The 26,281-nt window shown below is 39.5% G+C and overlaps 2 protein-coding genes across 3 annotated transcripts in view; one reads left to right on the top strand and one right to left on the bottom strand.

The window, feature by feature from the left end:
* LOC135301203 (uncharacterized) lies at positions 1–25,818 on the bottom strand. Its single transcript, XM_064421542.1, has 4 exons — positions 25,728–25,818; positions 25,276–25,623; positions 24,991–25,049; positions 1–4,093 (listed from the first exon to the last, which is right to left on the bottom strand). Exons 1-4 carry the CDS (start codon positions 25,816–25,818, stop codon positions 3,914–3,916), a joined length of 678 nt encoding a protein of 225 aa, XP_064277612.1. The 3' UTR covers positions 1–3,913.
* Positions 25,642–26,281, top strand: part of LRIG3 (leucine rich repeats and immunoglobulin like domains 3) — a 41,578-nt gene continuing 40,938 nt past the window's right edge. The window contains exon 1 of one of the 2 annotated variants that reach the window (XM_064422520.1): positions 25,642–26,007. In XM_064422520.1, coding sequence (XP_064278590.1) covers positions 25,817–26,007 — 191 coding nt within the window. In that variant the 5' untranslated portion in view covers positions 25,642–25,816. The remainder of the gene's footprint in view (positions 26,008–26,281) is intronic. The other variant, XM_064422521.1, reaches the window with a different exon arrangement.

Genomic DNA, 26,281 nt, shown 5'->3' with positions numbered 1-26,281 from the left:
TTTAACCCTGACTGTCAGAAGGAGTTTCTTCCTCCACACTCCTGTGAGGACCACAGTGCTTCCTCTCCTGTGCTTCCCAGGGAATCATGCTGTTAACTTGGGGATCTGCTTAAGCTGGTCCTGTTTAAGCCACTCCTTGCCCATACTGCCCTCAGTCAGATCCTTTGTATCCTTCTCAGGTTCTTGCCTTGTCACAGCTCCAACCTGTCACCTCTGCTTTCCCTTCTCTCTAAAGAAAAAAATGCCAAGAGGCAATTTGTCTACAACAGCAATGAAGTATTTAATAGCAAGTGAAATTACAGGTTTGATAAAGGTAACAATGTAAATAAATCAAATATTATTTGACAGGACACCACACAATGTTATGAACAATAAACTAGCATGCTGTAAAGTCAATAAAGCACACAGTACAGATTAGAAACCAGCAGCTCTTGAAATGCAACTATAAACACGGTGTAATTTTTGAGTAAAGTCCTACAGGGACAATCTTTGACCCTAATTTGCATATATATTTTAATTAACTAATTAAATGAGGTGGGGGGGAAAACCTAAGTCAGGTATCACTACGGTTTGCTTTTGGCACTTTCATGAGAGGAATGGTGAAAACAAACCCACAAAAGTGCAGCTTTGCTGGCATTGTTTTATGTCATTTGCTTGGGTAACAATATGACTTTTGTCAAAATCAAAAGTTAAGCCATGTACTTAATCAGGAAGACTAACCAATTGTTATTCCAGGACTGCAGAAGGGGAACCAAGAGAAGAAGACTTCAACTGGACCTGAGCCCCTGCCAAATAAGACTTCCCAAAGTTGCAAGAAAAGGACAACAGAGCTCATTGACATATAAAGGGGGATAATGGATTGAAGTGGGAAGATTTCTCTGTGGTATGCTGCAGTTGAATCAGACTTGAAGAAGTAATTAATATACAGCAAACGAGATGCCTTTGTTATGTATGAGGTCAGATGAACAGTCCCTCCTGGTCTTAAAATATATTAATTTATGTATAGGGGAAAAACATACCCTTACAAAGCTTTATCCACCCTGAGAGAATCAGTGGAGTGCACATGGAATAGTAATTAATTTTCTAGCTATTATTTTAATAAGAAAATTGCAAAGCAAATCTCAACAATGTTTTAGGTAATTCCAGGTTTTCCAAACTGGAAATACCAAGGTTTGAACTGTTTAAATCTTGGCATTCCTATCTTTTCTCTTTCCCCCTCCCTTTTACCAGTGAATGAATGATTCCCAAGGATTTCACTCCATTTCTAGTTCTCTTTCTCCCACCCCCTTCTCTCTCTATTATTCTCAGGAATTCCTCATTTTTGAAAATGTTACAGAGCAGTTCTAGGAAGACTGAAAGTCTCCAGTCTCCAGCCCCTGGCTGTTTCCCCCGGCTCTCTCTGAGCAGCCCTGCCTCTCACCAGCTGCCAAAACCCACACAGGGCAGCAGCCAGACACCCGCAGCCCCACCAGCTCCTTCTCCCTCCCCTCTCCACCCTCTCTGCTGGTGGCTGGCAAGAGTTTAGCTTAGGAGCAACTCCTGCAACCCATCACCACCTGCACTCTTCCCCAAGGAAAAGGATCTGGAAGTTTTATGGGGCAATTCAAAGTGGCTGCAGCAGTTAGGAAAATGTGGGCGTCTGCATTTCTCTCCTTTTTCCCGTCTTCAGTGAGGTGTTATATGGCAAATGCAAATTGTCTTGAAGAGAAAAAACAAATGAGGAACCTCACACATGTTCATAGAGTGAAATCCAGACTGTCTGACAAAAGGACCAACAATAAGTTAATGAGTGGTACAACCCAGGACTTAATAATGTACTCACAGGCTATTAAAAAAAAAAAAAAATCAGTGTTGTCTTCAGACAATTTGCTAATACTCAGCGTGTAAAGTTTTCTTTAGAGTTGCCTGGCAAGAGAGTGGGGGAAATGCAGACTCTACCATTAGAGACATTTAGGAGTAGTTTTATCAACAGCTGGATTATGAATATATGAAAATATCACTCCTATCCTTTCAAATTGTTATTTAATTGGTATTTAATAAAAAACAAAACATCTAAAAGAAGAAAAGGTATCACAGAAAGACTTTTCTTAAACTAGCACAATCTGGCATTGAGGAATTTGGAAGGTGTTTTATATGGATTTTTGTGGGTTTTAGCTGGGTGGCTAAAGTATACTACATTAATTTTGAGTCTGCACTTATAGACTGCAGCAGAGCAAAGAATAAACAATTAGGTTTGTTTGCTCTCTGAATTGTGATACTCTTGGCCTTTCACTGATTTAAAGGTATGTTGATCATATTTTGTGCTTTGACAGCTCCTGCCAATCCAATATCTCAAATGCTTTACAGCAGTTAATTAGCAAAACCTACAGAATATTTCTCCCTCTTTAAGCCAGATACAGTAATGCTGAAAATGCAAATACTTCATATGCACTAATGAAAAAAAAAAATGCATGATAGTGAAAAAAATCTTTTGTTGTGACAGGTGTTAGGAATTCTATTTTGTATTTAGAGGGGGGAAAAAAATAGAAAAGTTGATAGTCACAGTCAGTTAGCAGGAATGCAAACATGTACAAACTACAATCACTCTAGCAGTAACCACAACTGGAATATGGATTTTGAGAGGTGCTCAGTACCCAGTAATTCTTGTGCTTCTTCAAGTAAATGCCCAAATAAAAACAACCAGAGCTGAAGTTCATATAAATAGCCATATGCCGGTTTCTTTCTTTACCTTCCAAACAAGTTTCCTCCTGGTCAGAGATTACAAGATGTGAAAGGCTTGTTTCTGCTGTGATGGTAATGGGAAAATGTGGTAAGGAGAGGCCAGAGAGAGCACGTGCTGCTCCAGGCAATGCTAATGAGGGGCCCATTCATTAGCACAGTAGCCTTCCCTGACATAAATCTGCCCTGATCTGTTAACATTTGCTAATATGTAGTTTACTGTAATAAATTAGAATAAATGGTACCAGCTAAATTGCCTGTGAAGTTGCAGTGTCTCTTTGCAAGACATGAGCTGCCTATTTGGTTCATTGGCTCGTTCACTGCTCTGCTCTGTGGGGCTCCCTGCACCACCCGCCCCAGCTCCCCCCTACAGATCCACATGTACCCAGGAGGCCTAAGCAAAACAAAATCCCAGCCCTTGAGTTTCACTTGGTTTCATTCTGAAATCATGCAAAACCAGACACCTTATTTTTAGAGAAGGTAGTGAATGAAGTCCACAAGTGAGTTTTCTAAAATGCTACCAGAAAACCTGGGCTGAGATTTGGAGCAGGTAGGTCCAGACTGAGAAGTTAAGCCAAGACAGTAGTGCTCAGAAGATCAAGCTCTTTTGCAAGTAGGTACAGTAAATTGTTGATGCATATGCTGCCATCAGCACTGTTGACCACAGAATCTAGTTGATTAAGTAGAAAAATTAAACAGTTGCTCATTAACTTGTTCTTTTTCTTAGGATGAATCCAACATGTGAGACAACAAAAGGAAGGGGAAATTACTTTTTGTCAATGGCTGTGAATTCCCCTATACCACTGATGCATATGATGCATGTGAGTGGATATAAAAAGCTAAACAAGAAAAAAAATTAATTTTTTCCCTCCATGGATTTAGTATGCTAATGATCCAGAAAGATGAACTCAGTTAATTTAAGAGTCAGACATCTCACTCAAGTGAATAAAACCATCAGTGATTATGAAATAGGAAGTGTGCTACTCCCCTTTCATAAGAGAAGAAGGATCATAAGTTGAGAGGTCTTTCTGTGAAGCAAAACTCCACCCTCAAAGATCCTACATATTATTTAAACCAGTAACATCCTCATGTAAAAATCATTAACAGAATCTAGATATAGTATCACACAATGGTTGAGGTTGGAAGTGACCTATGAGGGTCACTTGGTCCAACCCTTCTGCTCAAGCAGGGCTGCCTACAGTTGGTTGTACACAACTTTCCTGAGAAAGTTCTTTTTACTGTCATCCTCACAGTAAAAAGTACTGAAGTTCAGAGGGGTCCTACTGAGTTTCAGTTTGTGTCTGTTGCCTCTGGTCTTGTCACTCAGCACCACTGAAAAGAGACAGACTCCTTCTTCTTTGTATCTTTCCTTCATCTGAAAGAAATTAATGAGAAACACATTAATGAGGAAACCCCCTCCAGGCTGAACAGTCCCAGATATCTTGGCCTTTATCCACATGAGAGATTGCTTATCAAATTCTTTGAGGAAAACTGTATATATTCCTTCTCCTGTGAGGTCAGGTGATAGAAGACAGGATACAATGTGCATTAGAATTTATTTGATTACATTGAACTGTCTCTCTTTATAATAACTGGAAATCTTGTGTATATGATCAATAGAATCTAAATAGTGATTCATCCCATCTTAAAGTAACTGTCTAAAACAGCTGAGATGAACTATGCTCTAAAATTCCCTTCAGTGAAGAAGGCATAGTGCATTATTCAAACTGAAGGAGAATAAACTTGGACAAAATTGTCTCTTGCAAGTTACAGAGACCTCTAAAAAGAATTTTCTACAACATAAACAAAAAATACAACTGACATGTTTATTCTGCACAGAAGATATGTAGGGGGTATTCTAATGTGCTAAATTAATACTATGGTCCCTAAAAATAATATGCAAATTATTTTTTAAAAAATCTGTTCTCAACAGCAGAAATCTTATGCCTTTGACATAACAAGATATGGAAGTTTCAATCTTTAAAAACAGTCCCTGGCAAACAAATTTACTACAAATATGCTATTATTTGGTTCATGGGGAAATATTACATAAATTGGCCTAGACCACAAAGGTTGTCATATCAGCTGCTGTTTCTGGTGTAGTTTATGAAGCAGCATAGGACACAGGATAATTGTCATCGTAAGGAAGATATTTAATGTATTGGATATTGATCACATAGCAATTTACTGCAGAAATTCAATTTCGGTACACTACTGCATTCTTTTTGTTTTATCAGTAGGCTCTGGTTTGTCAGAGTCTTTTTGCACATGAAAATATGTACAGTGGGAGAAAGGAGAAATTATGGATGAGCTTCAGAGGAGCTTTGATAGGATACAGATTCAGCTTCCTTTTAATCATCTGGATATCATCTGGACAATCATCTGCTTCTTCACAAAAGAAAACAAACACCAGAGATTTTTGGCATGAGATTTAAATTGGCTGGTACTAAACAGCAGCTGTAGATCACGTCCCTCCATAGTAAACTCTCCACCCCTCCCTCAATAGTGATACTAATTTTAAATATTTAGGTTTCCATGTAGATGAGATTATGTACTTCTGGAGACATACTCATGTATTTGCTTATAGAAAAAGGGTTGAGATGAAATTAGGTGTGTTTTATTATTGGAAGACTTGTTATACTGTGCCTGTCAGAAGAGGTTTAACACTGTAATTAATGTTTCCATGAATTAAACACCAGAGTCTAGCACATAGTGACAGCATTTAAATAAAATATATAGTGGGTCTATCATCTGTTTAACAGACTTTGTCAGCTCATAATTCATGTTTATTTTGAATATCAGTCAATCTCTGATTGTTCTTCCTCTAAAATACCATTGTTGCATTACATGGGACTACAAAGAACAAGACGGTCTCTTCAGGATTCTCCAGGTACTCAGAATATTTGACATGGAGTTTAGGTACTGATACATATTTGAGGTAGCACCTGTGCATATTTCTTATTGGTCCTCAAAATAATTCCAAACACTGAAAACACTGAAAGTTTAAACAACAGCTTATACATATTATTTCACTTCAAAATGCTGCAAATAATATTTTAATTTTTTTTCCCAGTTTACGAAAATATCAGCTAATAAGGAAGTAGACAAACATGCTTTACTGGAATATCTGAATTCAGATTTTTAAAATGTTAAGGGTCTGAAGGGAAAATAAGTTATCAAGATAGTTCAGATACCCACTTTCATTATTGTCAGTAAGGTCTTTGACAGGTGGGAAAAATGTAAAAGTCCTGGTACTTCTGTACCTGTTGTAATGAGAACAGCTAGATAGATGTGAAAATCTATTTGATAAAGTGAATGATCCCTTAGTCCAGTTGACAGTCAGTACACACTAATCAGAAGGATAAATCCAGTTTGGTTTACTCTCACTTGTTCCATTATCTGTCTGCAAATTGGGACTTGAAGAATTTGTGACTTCAGTGTTTCTCTGACATTGGATCTGGAATAACTAAGAAACTCCATGAACTAAAATCTTTCACCCAAGTGAAGGGGGCTGCAATCAGACATTATCTTTCAATATTCTGCTACAGCAGCTGAAAGCAAAAGAAATGCAGGGGATCCCACAAGCATCATCCAGAATGAAATGCATACAGAGGATGTCTTAAGAGGTCTACCTCTTAAGACATCCTGATGTCTACCATTCAGAAGCTAACCACAATGTTATTTTCTTGATAGCAGACAGGTAAAGAAGCATAGTAATGACATGCAGGAAGACAGGGTCATGCAGACATCAGGAGATGGATTTTGGTAAAGACAAATGCAGGAGAAATATGGTAGATTACATACTAGAAATTAAGATAGAAAACCACTACAGAATATAAGGAGAGGTTTCCTTATTTTAGTATTTCAACATTTTCAATATTTTTTCCAATGGTTCAAGTCCTTTACTCTGGTTCACAATGCAGGGTCCAGATAGTTTCAATGAGAGAGCTGACTGCATCTTACCACAACTGTACTGCTCCTGAGATGAAGAATATAGGACTACTTCCACAGACCTTTCCTTATGGTTATATCAAATAAAGGATGTTCAGAGATAAAGAATAAACCTATTTTATTCAGGGAGATGGAACTACTATGCTTTGGAGTTTTTTAAGATTTTCATTTTCAGAGAAAATGATGTCACATGACACACTTCATATTTCCAAAGCTGCTTTCAAAAAGTTTACATGAATTCACATGAGCCAGTTTTGCTACATACATTTAGTTCTTTTTTTACTATTGAAGCTTTTAACTAACTAAACCCACATTAAATTAAGAAGCTATAAAAAGATTTACACATAATTTATTTTGAAACACAAACTTAATTGAATATGTGTTTTTACCTAGAGAGGAGCCTATTTATTTACCTGTAACCACACAATGTGATGAGATTGCCACATAAATGGAGCAAGTGATTGATGAATTTAGTCTCTATATTTCTGACCTCTTATTATATCAGTTAGGAAAATATAGACGCAAGATATAAACAGTCAAGTGAACTTATTCCAGATAAAAACAATTAATGAAAACTGGAATATAACAGAAAATAGGTGAAGATTTCAGAAGAGAAAATGAAAATAATTTCTTTTACATCATTTATTCCTTACATTCTTTATGACTTTGTATTCTAATTATTTTTCAAGGCTGATGGTTAACTCTCCCCATTTCAATCAAGAGAAATATAAAAGCCCATGATTAAATAAATCAGTTGGGTACCTATTCAACTCTTTTTCTACCAGTTCTACCACAGAACCTTCTTCATCAAAATAATGTGTTCCATGAATTGCTGACCAGTTTTTCTTAACTAGACCATGGGGCAGTTTAGTATGTGCAGAACATTATTTACGCTGCATGTGACTTAGTCTTTGTAGCAACAGACTTTGCCAAACAATAGCTTATAAACACAGGCCATTCTGTTATTACTCCAGAGGCAAAGAACCAGATTTTGCTCTAGAATGTATGGGCAACTGTTTTCCTCTTTTGAAATGTGCAGAATCAACACAAACTTGTGTGCAGAAATCTGGAAATAGGGTTTTTCCCACTGACAGTGTTATTGCATGGGTATGATCACACAGCACATTATTATGTCCCATTCTGCTCGGTGAGTTTGGGAAAGGACTGTTTGGCTCGCTCTGGGTGGTGCATAGTAGATACAAAGTTCTTAGGAGGTTCAATAACAAACTTTTACTTGAAAATTTTAAAACATTAAGGTAGAATAAGGTACTAGACAAATTTTAAAATGTAGCCATTTTGGTTAGAATTGCAAAAATATAAAATCATAAAAATAACACTTCAGAAAACATTTAAGGGAAAAAGAGGAAAGAGAAAGAAAGGACTAGAGTAGAAAGGTAAGTAATCACCACCCATGGGTCCTGCAGCAAGAGTTGGCTGTTGCAATTCCAATGTCTGCTGGTCAAAGCGATGGCTGCAGTCTTGGTCCGCTGGGGGTGGAGGAAGCCCAGGAAACACAAAATCCAATGGGTTAATAAATGTTCAGGTATAGGTGTGAACACCAGGGTACCTCCCCTGGGCTGGGGAATTTTACACTGTATGGGTATGTTCCCTGTATGAGAATGAAGGCTAATTTAAGTGATTTGAATAACTTTTTGAAGATGCTATATTACCTGTAACAAAGTCAGTCTTCTACGTTCAGTGTCTAGGTTTGAATCACACCCAAACTAGATACTTCAAACAATCAAAACTCTGCTCCAAAACTCCCCTGGAGTCTCTTTTGGATGAAAAAAATTATGAATCTCAGACTTTTTATGGTGAAAAAGTCTCTTCCACAACATACCTGAAGACTGTTGATGTTAGAATAATTCAGATTTATTCCATTATGGTGCCAATAATAGAATACGTACAATAAATGGACCTGAAATGTATTACCATAAAAATAATTTAGAAAAAATAAACTGGTTAAAATAGTTCTAATTGTACTACATTAACATACTCTGTGTTCCTATAGCAACTGCAGTGGAGTGATCAAAAAGGGGAAAATACCCAAATAGTGAGAGTTTAACTATAACTGGTTTGCCAGATGTTAGATAGAATGAACACAGCAGAACCCTATTAAAAATTGCTCATAAACTGACTTGACTTAGCCACAAAGCGAGCCCCAAAAGAATATTTTTACAGTCATTTATTAAAGAAAAAATGGCGGTAAAAGAAAATGGCGGTTCACATTCACACTACATGAGCAATTGTTGTGGATGCATAGAAGAAAACTGATGCTGTACATACTTCAGAGATTCATTTTGGACTATTTCTGCTCTGATTCTATGGACTGAATACCCATGTCTTGGTTAAAACTGATAGTAGGTTCAAAATTGTAGGTGGTGATTGTAGAGTATCTGACTTGGAAGTGACCCACAAAGATCACTGAGTCAAACTCTTGGCTCTGCACAGGACAACCCTAATCCTTGATGATCTGACAGACAAAAATATGGAATGACAGCTTAATCCTCTAAATTTAATTTTCTTAGAAAAATGTAGAATAAAGCACCCAAAACATTACCAAGATCACTGCAGAAGTCTTTAAAAAGTATCCACTTGAAGTAAGAAATACACAATTCTTTATAAGCTTTGCAATCAAACCTCAGGCTGCCTCACCCAGCGTGTGAGCGCAATGGGACGCTGCAGATATTTTAGCTGGAGCCACTAGCTGTTAAGCAAATATCTTTCTTTCAAACTATTCACTTCCCTTTTGGTTTTAAGTTACAAGGCCAAACAGAACTAAAAGAATAAGCTGAAGAAAAGAGGTACTGAAATTCTGCAAAGGAACCAATCAGAAAAAGGCATTCCTTTATTTTCTCATATTTGCACAAATAGAAATCTGAAAAGTGAAATGCTAATGGTACTTTCAAAGTACCATTGGGCAATTTAAATCCTTACTGCAGAGAGAAAGACATTTCCACAGAGTTATTCCCTGCCAATATCAGAAATTCCCCTTTATTAAACAAATTCAAGTAACAGCTCAGTGTTTCCAAACTTACAGAAAATGTGAGCTGTTATGTTTTCCACAGAGCAAAAGAGACATATTTTCTTCTCTGAAATAAGTAATTTTACATTAAGTGAAACAACACAACGAGAAAAATATATTATTAATAATAATATTAATACTACTAATAATGATAATAATAATAAATTTTTTAAAGTTCCACATGGAAACCACAGCTAACACCAGGAAGAGTAAAATCCTGGAAGCATATTCCATATGGAAAGTGGAATTTTTACTGCTGTATGTGACAGTTTCATACACCTTTGTAATGGCACTTCTGTTACGTTCCTCTGGAACTAGAAAATATTTTACTCCATGATTCAAAAGTTTGACTGTATTTGGTATTCCTGACTTTCTATTAGAAAGAGTTCCTATTCCAGAATATTATAAAATATTTGTTATAAATACATAATTTATGCAAGAATAAAGTAGTATGGACCCATCTGGAAATTATGACATTAACAAGTATGGTTTGAAATGAGATAATTTCTTAATTTATCTAAGAAAATAACAGATTTTTTTTTTCAATCAAGTAGCCAACTTTTTTTCCTCAAATTTCAATTTGAAGTTTTTTTTAGAGAACAAGCAAGGATAAAGAAATTCAAGAGACAGGCTGACTGAAAATGCCTTGGCTAGGATGGTACGATTCCATATTGTGGAACGCAAAACAAAGACAGGAAAAAATTACCTATATTAAAAGTATGAAAACCATAACTCCATTATGTCTTAATGTCATATTAAGAACTCAGAAAGCAGCAATGCATCCAGGGATGAGGTCACTGATAGACCAAATCCAGGATTTTTTATATCTTTAGGATTTTTTAGATGATTTTCAGAAAATATCATATAATTTCAGATTTTGATGAGAGAGAAAATGTTCCCAATGTACAGGGCAGCTAGAATTGCACTTTCTGGCGCAGTAGTACACCTCATGAAAACCCAAGTTCATGTTCTCTGGAAAGGTATGAGTTACTTGGATGCATGGTCTCATCATCATTAACCATCACAAAGAAACCACCACATGCTGCAATTCAGTTTACTGAGATGCTACTGCCAGGATAAGGAACAACTCTCTAACTGCATTACTAATGACAGAGACACACATCAAAGCATGCCTTCTGGAGACAAGCATCCTTACAGCTCTATAAAGCAGAAAATATCTGCAAAATAAAATACTTGGAAATCCAAAGAAGAGTCAATGCCTGCTTCAAAGCCTGAGGCACAGATAACTTCACTTTCACTCTACCTGGCCACAAACCAGAGCTGCTGGCCTTCTTATTATGTGGCAGCCAGTCAGAATTGAGTTGAAACTGGACCCTAGCTTTCCTCATTCCTGTGAAACAAAGAATCACAAAATACCTACCTATGTCTACACACAAACAAAGCTTCTATTCTTATTGACATTTGACAACATTATTCCAAAAAAGAGCTCACATCTCCACAGGCAGTGTGATTCCCAGAGAATACCACTGCACTGAGAGGCCTGATTTACTCTACATAGTTGTGAGGTAATTAATATGTATTTATTACTTACTATTTTATTATGTGTTTACTTTGGAGAGACAATAAATTATCTGCAAACCTCTTTTAAAAGCTGTTTTATATCTTGACTTGTCTTGCCTTGAAAATTACCAAATTACCAATTTTGCGGGCAATGAGAATTGGTCTTGTTTGGTTTGAAAAAAATATGTCTTATTGTCTCAGGTACCAAACTCCAAGTCAGGAACAGCAAAGGAAGTTACTTTTCTCACTTAGTTCATTAAGAAAGCAAAAGGCCGGTTTTGTCCAGCTTTGACAAGTTCCTATGAAATCAGACTATAAAGCCACAGTCCTTCCATGAATTCCATCTTTTCAGAAGTCTGTGCAGTCACAAAACCTGCATGGAGTGAAGGGCATCTGCCTATTCACAGTTCATAGCCCAAGCGCAGGGGTTGGTTCGTGATCTGTTTTCCATTTGTTTCACAGGCATTTCCCACTGTCTAATGGATAGGATATTAGGTCAAAAACCAAGTAAATAAAGTAGTGAGAATTGAAGTACTGCAAGTTCCTGACTGGTATGCATTGTTGTATTTGCATTGAGGGTTTTGGTTTTTTGGTTGGTTGGTTGGTTGGCTGGTTGGTTGGTTGGTTGGTTGGTTGGTTGGGGTGGGGTGGGGTTTTTTGCTTTGCTTTGCTTTATTTTGGGGGTGGGTGGTTGTGGGTTTGTTTACGGGTTTGTGGTTTTTTTTTTTGGATAAGCAATTTTCTTAACAAAAGTTCGTGTGCTGCTTTTTTCTGTTACTTAAATGCAAAACCTTGTTCCCCTAAATAAAGTCCTTTCCATTTGAAGGTAGAGTGGTAGAAAGTGAAACACTTGATTAATATATTCCTTGGCAATTTCCCACCAGCACAACCAGAGATAGGATTGTTCTTCATAATAATCTTGTCCCTCAAAAACTCTTAGTAGAGGTTCCCTTTAAACCTGCTATGGCTGAGTCCCAGCAGTCTACAAGAGCAGTTGGTTTTACCATGCTTCTTTAGGTAAGTAAATTAAGTTGTTTTAACTATATTTTGCTGTATTCCTTAAGGAAAAAAATTAGAATTTGAGTGCTTTTAAAAATCCAAACAGTGACAACCATCCCATTGACTTAAAAATTTTTATGGGTCTAATTTTCTCATTTTCTTTCCTTTCAATATTTTGTAGCTATACTAAATTATTTTTTAAATGAAACAACATCTAAAAAAATGTTAAAAGGGTTCCCCCCCCCCACCTTTTTTAGGCAATAAACATCTTGAGACTTCACAACAGGTCTCTCGTTTGTTTTGTTAAAACACATCTTTATTACCTCTTTCAGCTAACATGAAAAGGTGCAAGCATTTCGCTATACTAAAAGCTTTTTGCTGTGCTGAACTCAGAGGAATAAACAGACTTGAATGTAATAATGATGCTTTTAAAAAGTAATTACCAAGGCGCTTTCTGGAAGGATTAGTGCCATTTAATATGCTGATTAATCAGCTTCTAAATAGTGAATTTGTAAAACCAAAAGTAGTTAATACCCGAAGTGTGTTTAATTGTACAAACAGAATTCTTTTCAGAAAGGAAAACGTGTTTGGTAAGGCCTTTATTGCCTACCTGTTCTGTCTGGCCGAACATTTAATGAAAGGATTTTCTTATTCTGTCAGCAACAGGCAACAAGCACGCCGCGGACGCGAGCGGGAGCGCGGCCGGAGGCTGTGTCCCGGAGGAGGCTCCCGGGACCGCGACACCAGGGATGGCGAGCGGGCTGGCTCCGCGCATCCGCTCGCTCCCAGCGCCCGGGCGGCTCCTGCTGTGCGCTGGAAAGACTCCGGAAAGCTTCTTGTGACCTCTCAGTCGAAGGCAACCTCCAAAAGCAAATACGTAGCAGATAAATACCTTATAAATGCCCTTATAAAAAGCTAAAATTATTCTTCACTGTAACACAGAAGGGCTCTGCCTCTTTCTTAAAAGCAAACATAATTTGCAAACGTTTCTTAAGCAGCAAGTCATATCCACGTCTTTACATGAACTCAATCAAAGTGTGAAATGTCCCGTTGGGTGAAACAGATTCCAAACTTTCCCCTGTGCTGAAGCTAAAGCAGGGCACTTCCCTGGTCTCTCACTTGTACACCTACTTTTTCCTGAATTTTTTCTTGCACTCTAAGTAGTCTCCTTTATGGCAATATAATTTTCAAAGTACACTTAGCATATAAATAGATTTAATGTGTTGTACAAATAATCTTCAGAAAACACTGTACTCCTGTCTTTTGTGACTTCAGATATAGGAGTAGATTGCTGGAATTAAACGGCACTCTTAAAATTCAGCAGCTCTGTAATTTGCAGATTGGAGGCCTACATTACTTCTTGTCTCTATTTCTAATATCAGTGAGTTGCCTTTATTATTTGCTGTCCTTTGTTAAGTTTACAATCTTTACTAATTATAAATATATATAAACCACTTTTTTACCCATTCTTTAAGGCTGCAAATTAAAACAAAGAAGACAAGCCTTGGCATCAGGAGCTGGAGTTCAATGATCCTTGTGGGCCCCTTCCAACTCAAGATATTCTAATTCTATGATCTTACAGAACATTTTTCAGCAGTGTCTCTCCAGACCCTTTGTTGGTCTTTACTGAAGTTTTCAGCTGAAAATTTGATATGTGATAGATCAGTTAGGGGAAAAAAAAAAAAAAAGGAAAAAACAACAACAAAAAAAACCCCAAACAAACAAAAAAAACAACCAAACAAAAAAACCCCAACCAAACCACCACTCCAGATTTAATGATTCAGTGTATTGACTACTCTACTTAATTTACCAGAATGGACCAAATTTATTCCCAAAATAATTCACTAAATCCATAGCAGCTGTAGGACTGTGTTAAGGTCACTGGTAGACAATCTGAGATAACACTATTAACTGTGGGACAGAACAGCATCTTTCTGATGATGAGAAATGCCTAGCCTTTTGTTTCATATGGAGAAATACCAGCCTTTTTAAAACCATGCAATAAAACACCCATTAGCTGCAGTGTTATCCTCCTACTTGATGGTTTGTTTGTTGTTTTGTTTTTGTTTTTGTTTTTGTTTTTACTGTATGTGTGGCAATAACAATATTCCAAGTTTAGCATCAAAGAGACTCAAAGTTGCAGCTGTAAAACAATTTGGTGAGTTTGGAAGAGTGAAGCAAAGGTTTCTCATCTGGGAACTTCTAACGCCTCAGCAAGGAGGATGTTTCTATCAACACTGCAAATCACAGAAATCTGTGGGGTGCAGCAGGATTTGCAGGTTTTCCTGCCAGGCTGTTGAGCCTGAGGCTGACAGAGATAGTCTCAGCTGAAATCTGCACTAGCTGTGCTTGGAGCCTACTGTACTTGTGACAAAAACACATACAGTACATGAAGTTAAATATCATGTGCACAGAAGGTTAAATTACATATAAAATATATTTATGTGTATATACGAATTTACAGGTGCAATATACGAATGAGTTTCTGAGCATTCAAATCAAGAAACCAGGACAAAATTGTGCATTAAAGAACTCTAGCATGCATGCAAACTTTGTGGCTTTAGACAAGTTTTAGAAATGGAAGAACTTAAAGTACAAGGCCTGATGCATGCTGTCAGGTTTGTTTTCAACTATTTTTCAAATCTTGAGCCCCTACACATTATTTACTGGCATTATGAATGTCTGCCAGGCTTATGAAAATGAGCTTGTTTTTCTTGTACTGCGGGTTCCATGATCATTTATACCACACCTGTGCATTACTGGAGTAAATGGAAGTGCACATTGGAGATGGATCAGGTTTGAATACACAACTGCATTCTGGCAAACTGAACAGTAAGATTTTTAATTCTGTCTTTAGGATCTTATACTAGCTTTTTTGAGCTACAGATTGATCCATTCTGATCTTGCATAAAGCAAAACTAGGGGAGACAACACTTTAGACAGCAAAGCTTCAAGATCAAAGATGTCTGTGGAAAAAAAAACTGAATTCATTTGAAGAGGCAGAGTGAGGTTTTTTAAGTTCAAGTGACTGTTATGTTTCTAGACTCGGCCAAAGACTGGATTTACCACCACGTTAAATGGTACTCTTTAGGGCACAATGTATTTGGCACACTTTTTTCAGAGATAACAACCATTTAAGGTGCACCTAGGACCCCTAATGCCTTGCAACTGGTTCATATTATGGCAGCCAGCATCATTTGTGGGGCCAAATGACAAGCCAAACAAATGAACAGAGACAGGTTAAAATAACTCTAACAAAAAAAATAATGATCTGGTTTCATCTAAGGCACCACAAGCAGCTGTGCTCACACTCCGCAAGGGTGGTTAGGGCAGGTCTGAGCAGGCAGTGTGCTGGATGGGAAAATCTGAAGCCACGTCTGCTTGAGAAAATTGTGTGAGGAGCCATTCACAGGGATACTTACTCTTTTTGCTCTCCACTGCCTCATCCTGTCAACTTAAAAACTTGTCTATAGGTATGGAAAGGTCCTCAGGCCACAGGCAAAAGGTTATTCGGGCACACCTGCTCTGCTGAGGGAGGAGTGCTAGAGACAGCTTAGGGAAACATGCTCAGAATGCTGGCAGCAATAATGACTTTCCCCATCCACAGCTTTGTTACAAGTCTAACACTCAAGGCTAGCTCATGAAGGGGAACTGGTTGGAAAAGGTCCTCGTCATCCATCTTACTGGACTTAGAGGTCTGTGTCCAAACCTCCTTCTTAAATACATGCTGGAGGGCTCATTGAAAAAATGACATTTTTTAACAGTCCAGCTCTGGAGATCATTGTATGCTCCTAAATAAAGACAACAAAGGATTGTTTGCATTTGCAAAGCAGCTTCTCTGGTAGAATGATTCATTTCTGTGAACTACTTTTACATATTTTATAATTAATTATACACTTAATTTTATCTGTTTAAGAAAATTAGAAAATTATGTATTTGGAAAGGAGTAGAATAAGTTTAAGAGATTTAAAATGCAAGAAGTCAGGCAGCTACACCTAAAAATTTTAAACAAAATTTTACCCTTTTATATTTAACTGTTGACATTTTTTAGACAGTCACATTTAGTTTTCACTTTGAATGCTCTCTTCTTGTTGATTTTATTTAATATAGTTTACAGCTTATTTTTTATGACATGCATTCACATATATGTGTAAAAAGAACACTTCTTTATAATTTATTATATTAATTTATATACTGAAATATACACAAGGCTAAGTTTCTTGGCTAGATCTCTTTTGATCCTATTTTTAAATAGTATTATTTTACAAATAAGATGCTAGTCCAAGGGTTTAACATTGCCCCAGGAGAATTCGTCTCTGAGGAACACATTGCTCACAGCTGCAGTGAAATATCCATCACTGAAAATTTCAGCACTTTTAATTCCATCTCAGTGACATCAGTGGGATATCTGAAATATTACTCACATGTGGTACTCAGTAAGGGCATGTATGATTTTATCAAAGTTCTAGAAAAGTAATTTTGTGTTTATCATTAGCAGTTTTTTCTAACAAAAAATCAGACAAAAAACATTACTGTCATAACATGGTGTATTTGCGGTGAATTTTTTTTCCATTATGATTACAATAAGATGTAATTTTCCCAAAGTTCAAAATTATCAGCAAACCTCTTCCTGTTTACTTTAGTTTATAGCTTATTTCTTTTAATCCCCCCACAAAATTGGGAAATTCATACTGTAGCAGTAGCTTAGCCAACCTTATGGAGACTTTGCTGATTATTTCACAGAATAACTAGGTTGGTAGAGACCTTCAAGATCATTGAATCCAATCCAGCCTTAACACCTCAACTAAATCATGGCACTGAGTGCCACATCCAGTCTTTTTCTAAACACCTAAGTTACTCAAAGGATAACTCAATTATTGAGCATCTGCAGCTCAGTGAAATGGTTTCTTAATCACCACTGCCAGACTTGTACCCAGCCTGACCACCCACATGTGTGATACCACTGCTTTGATTCTGACACTGCACATGTGCACCCAGGTACATAACACCCCACACTGTGGCACCGTGCCGTCTCATCCTCAGATCCTCATACCTCAGATGTGGTAGGATGCTGACAGTGTTGTTGATACCTTTCTAGAAGGTTGCTTTTTCCAATGCTCAGGTCAGTTCTGTCCAAGGAGAACTGTACACTAAATATTTGTCTTGTGGCAATGTTAATGCATTGCACCCTTGTATCCTATTTATTTCCTCTCCACAATTTGAACAGCAACAGAGAACACAACTGCAAGGAGAGTTCCTGAACCAGAAGTTCCTTCTTTGGAGATTACAGTCACTACCAGGAAAATATTTGAAGACTCGACATATGCAACTCTCTGCCCTGCTAAATATTTTGTTTTATAGATTGAAGAGAGTAGAGAGGTTAGTGAAAGGGTGAAATTACTGAGAGGAAATTATTAGGCTTCAAACCTGTCAGGGAAAACAACAAAAGAAAAACTTCCCAACTGAAAACATTATTGAAATGCATATTGAGGGTTATCTTAGCTTACCCTAGCAGAAAACCCACTTCATAAAGTTACTTAGGGTCAAAAGAAGTACCATGACCATTAGGAAACTGACAAACCTCAGTTTCCCAGTGCTCACTGGCAGTTAACGGGGTATTTGAAAGTGACATCTCCATTTCAGAGACTTCCCAGACTGTGCTGTCTGAATGTCAGAGATGTACAAGAGTCCACAAAAACTTTTGCTTGTATAAAGTTCCCCAAAAGGATTCATACCAGGATCCCTTGCAGTTTCTCTGATTCCATATTAAGAAGATCAAAGCAAAGAGTGTGTTGCAGACCATTGTTCACCAGTCTGGCCAGCTGGTGCACAGGACTGCTGTTGGTTGCAGCTCCTGCTGGGATGTAGCTGGCACCCAGCCCGTTCAGATCTGCAGGCTGTGTGCTGCTATGGGATCCAGCCTGCTCTTTGATGCTGCAGCTTGGAAAGTCAGACTTTATTGGCAAACATAACTATTTCAAGTAACCATTTGAACAGCTGTGGTAGTGGTGCAATTTGTGTTTGGCCAACTCCTTACCGGGATAGTGCTTGCTTATTTTGTTGCATATAATAATTGGTAAAGCAAGAGACAGCCAGCAGCAGAAGGGGGGGACCAGGTCCTGATGACACTGCAGTGTGCTATGACTCACTGGTTTCCTAATAATGGCAATGGCATGGCTTTGTGCAAAATTTCAAGTGCTACTTGCTGCACTGCAACACTGGGTATTCATTTTGTGAGAGCTGGAAACTCTTTCCTCTTGACCTTGCTACCAGCATTTTGTAGCTTATTCCATTCCTCTCCTTTAATTTGTGACTTCCAAATGGGATACAGTACTTCATCTCAGTCCTCACCAGGACATATTTCTTTCTCTGACATAGAAAACTCCAAGTGATATACCCCGAAATTCTTCCTATATTGTTATTGTTTACACATACTTATTTAGTTTGTGATGCACTACTAGATCTTTCTTCCATGTGGTCCTCATTTTTGTATCATATTTTGTATGATATTTTGTATCATGTATTTGTACATGACACTTCACTTATGCATATAAGTTCCCCTTTGGTTTACTAAGTCTTTGAAGATTTAACCTGTTAATAAATCCTTAGTAGAACATCAGCAGGAAACAAAGTAAACTATTACAGGGGTACAATACAATTTAAAACTACAATTCATTTTTGGGATAAATTTTGCTTACTATTGTTACAATGATATTTAAGGTACTGTCATGGGTTGATGCTGGCCAGATGCCAGGCACCCACCAAAGCCACTCACTCACTCCCTTCTGTAGCTGAACAGAGGAGAAAGAAATATAACAAAGGGCTCATGAGTTGAGGTAAGGATGGGGAAAGATCACTCGTCAAATACCATTACAGGCAAAACAGGCTCAACCAACAAAATCAGAGAAGGATAATGAGAAGTAAAATAAATCCTGAAAGATGTCTTCCCCCCAGTCCTCTCTCCTTGGAGCTCTATTACCTACTCCAGTGGCTCAAGGAGGCAGGGAATGGGGGTTATGGTCAGTTCAGCAGGCTTCTCCTGCTGCTCAGGGAGAAGAGTCATTCCCTGGTTCCACCATGGCCTCCCTGCCATGGGAGACAGTTCTCCATAAGCTTCTCCTATGTGAGTCCAACTCACAAGCAACAGCTCCCCACGAACTGAAGCAATGTTTGTCCATGATATGGGCAACAGTCTTCCCAAACTGCAGCAGCATGGGTCACTCTTCCATGGGTTGCAGTCCTTCAAGGACAGGCTGCTCTGGCATGGGAGCAGGGCTCCTCTCTCCATGGGCCTTCCACAGGATCACAGCCTCCTCTTAGGCATCCATCTGCTCTAGTGTGGGGGTCCTCTGTAGGCAGCAGGTGGATCTCTGCATCCCCATGGACCTCCACGTGTTGTAGCAGCACAACTGCAACACCATGGTTATCACCACAGCCTACAGGGGAATCTCAGCTCCAACACCTGGAGCACCTCCTCCCTCTCCTTCTTCACTGACCTTGGTGTCTGCAGAGTTGTCCATCTCACATGTTATCACTCTGTTCGTCTCTTGCCAAAATAAAACTATGTCACAACTTTTTTTTTATCTTTCTTCTTAAATATGTTAGCACAGAGGCATTATTGGCATTTCTGATTGGCCCAGCCTTGGCCAGTGGCATGTCCATTTTTTGAGCCATCAGGGACTGGTTCTGCTGGACACAAAAGAAGCCTCTAGATGCTTTTCACAGAAGCCACCCCTGTAGCTTTCCCACTATCAAAATAAGGCCATGCAAAAATAATACAGGTACCCATTACAGAAAGAAATTTGAGAAGTATGCTCCTGTATTATTCTATTTAGCTTAATGTATATGTTTGAAGGCAGACATTGAGAATCATCTGAAAAAGCAGGGTCTAGACTAAACTAGTCATAAGGTTCTTTTTAGTCTCTGGAGAAAATCTCCAGAGACTGATTCACTCTAAATTCCTTGATTATGTATTTTAGAAAGGTAGTAATCACTTCCTGGATTTGTCTTTTTTCTACTGACTACAGAAGAAGCCAATACAAATGCTTTAGAAGAGATACCAAACTTCCAAATTGCTAAAATTACACAAGATGAGTCCCAGCTGCAGCTCATTCTCCCCCTAGAACAGACAATCAGACATAAATTCTTCAAAGATTTAAGGCCTAACTCCCATTGATTTCTTGCTGTGAGATTCTTTAAGCAGTTGACTTCAAGGAGAGCTACACACCTAAAAGTAGTGAATACTTAACATTGAGATTGCAAAACACTGATATAAATCTTAAAAATCGGTCTCTGACTATTTAAGCAGATAAAGCCTTCAAGCCCTTTTTCCTGGGGCAAAAAGGAACTTATGTCTGAGATTCAGGTACCACAATCCCCCACCCCAAGGAAGGGCAGCAGGGAAGAGCGAAAGACATTACTGTCTGGAAAAGCCACTGCTAGGCTCAACTGAGCACTCCTTCAGATTCCCTTTTGGACCACTTCTTGGCCTTTCTTACCACAAAATGTTTACTTATTTTAAAAGACTATTTAAAAACCCTCAACAAACTGAAACAACAGGTAGAACAGACCTGACAGGTGTTTTATTACAGTAGCACCATCCTGAAATTACATCTACTTATTTTTATTCAAATTGACAACATTTCAACTTGAGTGTTCCTTAATGACATAAAACTAAGTCTTAATTTTTTGCTCTTTGAAGTTACATCACTGTAGCTGTTGATTGTTTAATTGTCCTTCCAATCAAGCACTTAACTTCCTACTTAGCCCCACACAGGACATGACTTGAAGACATTAACAATCGTCACTAATGCAGATTGCCTTAGGACGCTTTAAGTTTATTTGTAATGGAGGCAAACACTCACTGTTTGGATGAATTCTATAAAAGCTGAACATTTTCTGCCCTAGGCAAAGTCTTCAGAAAGAGTTCATATGGTTTTTCTGGTTGTAATCAGTGCATTCAAATTATGTATAATTTGGTTTTCATGGTTTCACTGTTGGATCACATAAAGTCAATTATAATTACTACCAAAAATAAATTTCTGTATGCACCTTGGAATATTCACCATGGAATTATGACAGACTAGAAGGAGATTAACAATTACTAGGAAATTATTTAAGAATATTTTATTATTTTTCTCAAATGCAAATGAAATTGCAATGGTTAATCGTAGGGTTTGAAATAAATGGTCATGAAGTCTTAGTACTGCTATAATCTAGTAGTATCAATTGCAATACCAAATGGGCAGAAGTAAAGGAAGGTAGAAAATCTCTTCATTTAGAGTAATTTCCATGACAAATACTGCAAGATATTGGATGTGATTATTGTTCACACGCAAAGAAGTAAAAAGCCTCTTCTGCATACAATACAGAAGTTTTGTGGGACTCTTCAGTAACTGCCAGACAGGTGCCTGAGGCAAAACTTTCTCTTGCCTATTGCAAGGTATTTCATCTAGGCAAGCAGCCTCCACAAAAAGCATGTCCTGCTCCACTTTTGTTTTACAATCAGGATGGGTCTCACTGGTTCATCTCTCCCTCCAGCTGTGGTTTTAGAAAAAAAAAATTGTTAGCCTTAAGATTATTCTTTTCAATGGACTAAATTGGTGAATCTCCAAAACACAGTAATGATCTTGAGAGCATGAACCCTTGATTTCCTTCTATCAGACAGCCCTAAACATCTTCTTTGACAATAAATAAAACTGAACTGTGGAAGTTTAGGAGTAAACAGACAGGACATCAATTCTGCCACTGCTCCTACAGGTCATTTACTGACAGAAAGTAAATAGATGGGCCATTGGTTTCTATCTCACTCTATCAGAAGTTAGATGTGTCAGAGTGTAAGCAATGTTGTTCTGCTTCACTTCTGCTTTTTGCTGTTGAATCCTACCCAAATCACTTCATTTACCCATGAAAAGTAGAAAAATCTGAAATTAATACCAGACACAGATTTGGATTACAAGGTGATTCACGAGTACATGGGAAGACTTTTAATTCCTGAGGTGCCTTAATGGACAAAATCATTTAAAATTTAAAAGATGTAACTGTTCAGTCCCTTTGACCTTCTGAAATTAGTCCTGCAGACTAATACTAATTACACATAACTATATACAACTATCTATGTGTCTGATGTAATGACTTGAGATTTCTTTGCAAAATGAATAAAAAACCTAAAGTACCTTAATTTAGTTTTGCTTAATTTGGCAATAGGTAAATTATTAATAGTTAAATTATTTTTAATAATCTGCTAAACCCAGTCTGATTTAGGGTTGACTTTTTCTGGAAGTAGATTATTTGAAAGCAGTGCCTGATTTCAGTGCATTAATGATATGCAAAAAAATCATACATAGACAGCTTCTGGGTGTGTCTTTTGCCTGAAGTGAATATATATTTTAAACAACATATGTTTGAACTTGACTCTGATTTACAATAATCAAAGACTGGAAATTATACCATTAGAATCAAGCTATAACATCCAAAACAGTGAGCTGTATCTCACTACACAATCCCCTGTCCCCCACTACCAACTCATCCACAGGACTGTGCTTGGTAGTGTTGTGGAGGAAACTAATCTCATCTACCAAAGAGAGAGCTTGAGAGTCTAGTTTTGCAAGAATTTTTCTCTGTAGCCATGTTCCCCCCTCCTCAACATCATTCCCCCAGGCTGACCTGTATTCAGGTTGTCATGGAAAGGACCTGTCTTTGCATAACCACAAGTAAAGTCTCTTCCTTGTGCAGCTACATGGAAAACTGGGTAAGGAAATTATTCCAACTCAGAATTAAAGAAAGTGTTTGTATGTGTGTGGGGGAGGGGATGTTATTATTTTTAAGGGATTTGGCTGATTCAGTCAAATCAGTCCCCTAATCCTGGTGAATCCACCATTATGCTAATACCAATGCCAAGAATGGTCACCAGAAGTTCCTTGCTACATGTGGAGATAACAGGGTAGATGAAGATGGGAGACCTCTTATTTTGATTTAAGCTTACTTTTAAGCTTATAAGATATAGTCCAGCCAAAGTTGTGAAGAAGTGACTTGTATGTGGTTATGTACAGATACAGTGCACACTCAACCTAAAACCATTGATGAAGACACTCCAGGAACTGAGGGTCGCAAGAGCTTGCAGTGCTCATATAAGGTGCAGAACCAGTCCCTGAGACTCCTGAAGAGAGCAAATCTCCCTGTGGGAACAAAGACCTTCTGTCATGGACCCTGAAGTACATATATGAGTGTATATATAAGCATTGTAGGATTCATAATATTGATTATTTTGAGAAAAGAAGCTGCAAAGACAAATGAACTATTTTTCTGGATTGATTTACCTTGCTTAACTTAAACCAGCTTCATATATTATTAGCACTAAATATGCATTAGGTTTTTCTATGGACACAGTATTCCCTGCCTGCATGAGTGGTTTTCAAAATTACAAAACCAGAAGTTCCTGCCCTTTTCATCTTTTTTCCTGCTTTTGTTTCTCAGACTCTCTTTTCTTCCACAGTTCACATAAGCACCACATATATTATTGACTACTAGGATAAATTAAGTTCAAAACGCTTTGTTTCTAATTTTTCTTTTCCTTGGATGTTAAAACTGACAGCTTAATGATTCTCTTGCCACCTACTAGTGAATCACACCACCCTTACCGACACTCAAGATAAGAGAAGCTCACTTTTCCCAGAAAAGTGAGGCCCTTTGCTGTGAACTCCGGGAACTATAATACAAAGCTCAGTTACTTTAAATCTATTTGAATTCTTGTAGATCCTTCAATAATTACTTAGAGCAACATAAAGATCCTTCTCTTGAATTTTTGTTTACTTTGCAAAATTAGCAAGTATAGCATATCTTACCTATACACAAACACAACATATGCAAGTGTCCCTTTACCTTGGTGCTACAGTGTGAAACAATTGGATAGCTAGAACAAATGCTGGAACTTGAGAAAAGACGCTTTCCCACTGACTTCTATGGAAATGGGTACAGACCAATCATGGATAGCTTCAAAAATCCAAATTGGGCACAGTCCTGCTGACTGTTTAGAACAGCTTAGTGTTTCACAGGCTTTGTTGATCTAATGTCACCCTAATGTTTTCCAAAGGAAGACTGGAAAGGAAACTGTGATACTGACATGCCAATTGTACCAGGACCGTTTTCATTCACTTTAAATAAAAAGTAACTTGTAAAGACATACTAAGTAATTTCTATCCTATATTTTGTTCCTTTGCTTGTTTGCTTGCTTTTATATGTAGAAAAAAAGTGCGTTCTTGCAGCATTTGTTTGCTTTCCCATGGTAATTTCCTTAAGGAACACCAATGGTCAGTGGAGCTCAAGCTGACAAAACATTGCAGAGCTCTGCACACCCTATGCATCTGAAACAGTTATGTTGACAGTGGCACATGAATGTTTGTAGTTACTTAGGTCTGGTCAGTCTTGCAAACTCATGACTCCTGGCTGAAATGTATTTTTGCTTCTTTGATAAAAATCCCTGCACCATGAGATATACATGGAAACAGTAAAAACCGGGACAAAGTTTCAGCCTTACAAATCTTGATACTGGAGCTGTCAAACTTCTTGGGGCTCCAAGTTCACAGGGTCTTAGATGTCTGCCATCTTTTGGGTACACTTATAAAGACGGGAAGCAAAGCAGTGTTCCTGAGCAACTTGATGGCGGCTGCTTCTGCAGAGTAGGGGGTGTGAAGCCTTCAGTAACTGATTCCGTGGCAGGGTCCGCGCTTACATATGGAAGTTGAACAATAGGTATTTACTTAAATTACATCGATTACCTCAGACATGTGGAATCTGTACGTCCTGCCCACTTCCCTGAACCTCTGGAGCCGGGATCCTGTGGGGAACATAATGGGCTTAATTACGGTGTCTGGACTAGCCATGTAGGACCCGGAAGGCAGGAGTTAACCTCACCTCACCTTTTACATGCCAGTGACCCCAGGCTTGGCTGGGAAGCCTAGAGCCTCTGGAGCAGCTTCTAGATTACCACGACACACACTACCTGGTGTGATGGCAAAGGGAAACCCGGCGCGAGCACGGCCACGGTGCCCGTGCCTTCTCACCTCGGCCCGGGCGTGGTGGGTGACGCTCAGGGCACACAGGGCACGCTCCCGCCCGCCCATGGAGAGGCCGAGGACAGCAGCAAAATCCCAGAGTAGCGCCCGCCGTGCTGCGGGGCGGGGGCCCGGGGGTGCTACCGCCAAGGCCTGGCAGCAGTGGGGCACGATGCCGGCGCACCTCCGCCCTGGCCCGCCATCCCGCGCCCCAGCCCAGCGGGGCCCGGCCGCGGCTGTCACATGGCACGGGGAGGGGGCTGCGGCGGGGCGGGCCGTGCTTGGGGCTCCCCCGGCCGCGCGGAGGCGGGCTGAGGTGGCGGAAAGTTTGCGGAGTGGCTGGCGGCGGTGGCGGCGCTGCGGTCCCCTCCCGCTTTCTTTACTTTTTTCTACACACCCATCTCCCACCGCCTTCCCCCCTCAGCGGTCGCTCCGGGGCATGAGCGGCAGCCGCCACCCGCGCTGAGAAGCAGGAGGTCTTGCCGCGCTCGGCTCTGTCAGTGGGGCGAACGCCAGGGACGGGAGCGCGGGCAGCGGCTCCGAGCCCGCCATGCTCCGCCGGCCCCGCTCGGCGCTCGCCGTCCTCCCGGCGCTCCTGCTGCTGCTGCCGCTGCTGCTGAGCGGCCGCCCCGCCGCCGCCCGCTGCCCCGCGCCCTGCCGCTGCGCTGGGCACCTCGTCGCCTGCAGCCGCCTGGAGTTGAGCCGGCTGCCCGAGCGGCTGCCGCGGGGGGCGGTGCAGCTGTGAGTATCGGGCTCCCTGGCGGGCTCCCTGGCGGGCTGGGGGTCTGCGTCCGCTCGCCCGCCATCTTCTACCCCCGGAGCCGCGGCCGGGCGGGCTTTGGGGGCAGCGCGGCTGTGGTGGCGGGAGCGGGCAGCGCCGGGGCTGCGGCCGAGCTGTCAGCGGGCGCGGCGAGGTCGCCGGCGACCGCAGCGGGACAGCGTCCCTTGGGGCGGGCTGCGGCTCCGGGCGGTGGTGGCGATAAGCGCCTGGCTGAAACGGGCCCGGGAGCGCTGC

This window comes from Passer domesticus, chromosome 5, assembly GCF_036417665.1.
Source record: "Passer domesticus isolate bPasDom1 chromosome 5, bPasDom1.hap1, whole genome shotgun sequence".
NCBI lineage: Eukaryota > Metazoa > Chordata > Aves > Passeriformes > Passeridae > Passer > Passer domesticus.
Note: the sequence above shows the minus strand (reverse complement) of the source record. Positions and strands in the feature narration are given on the sequence as shown.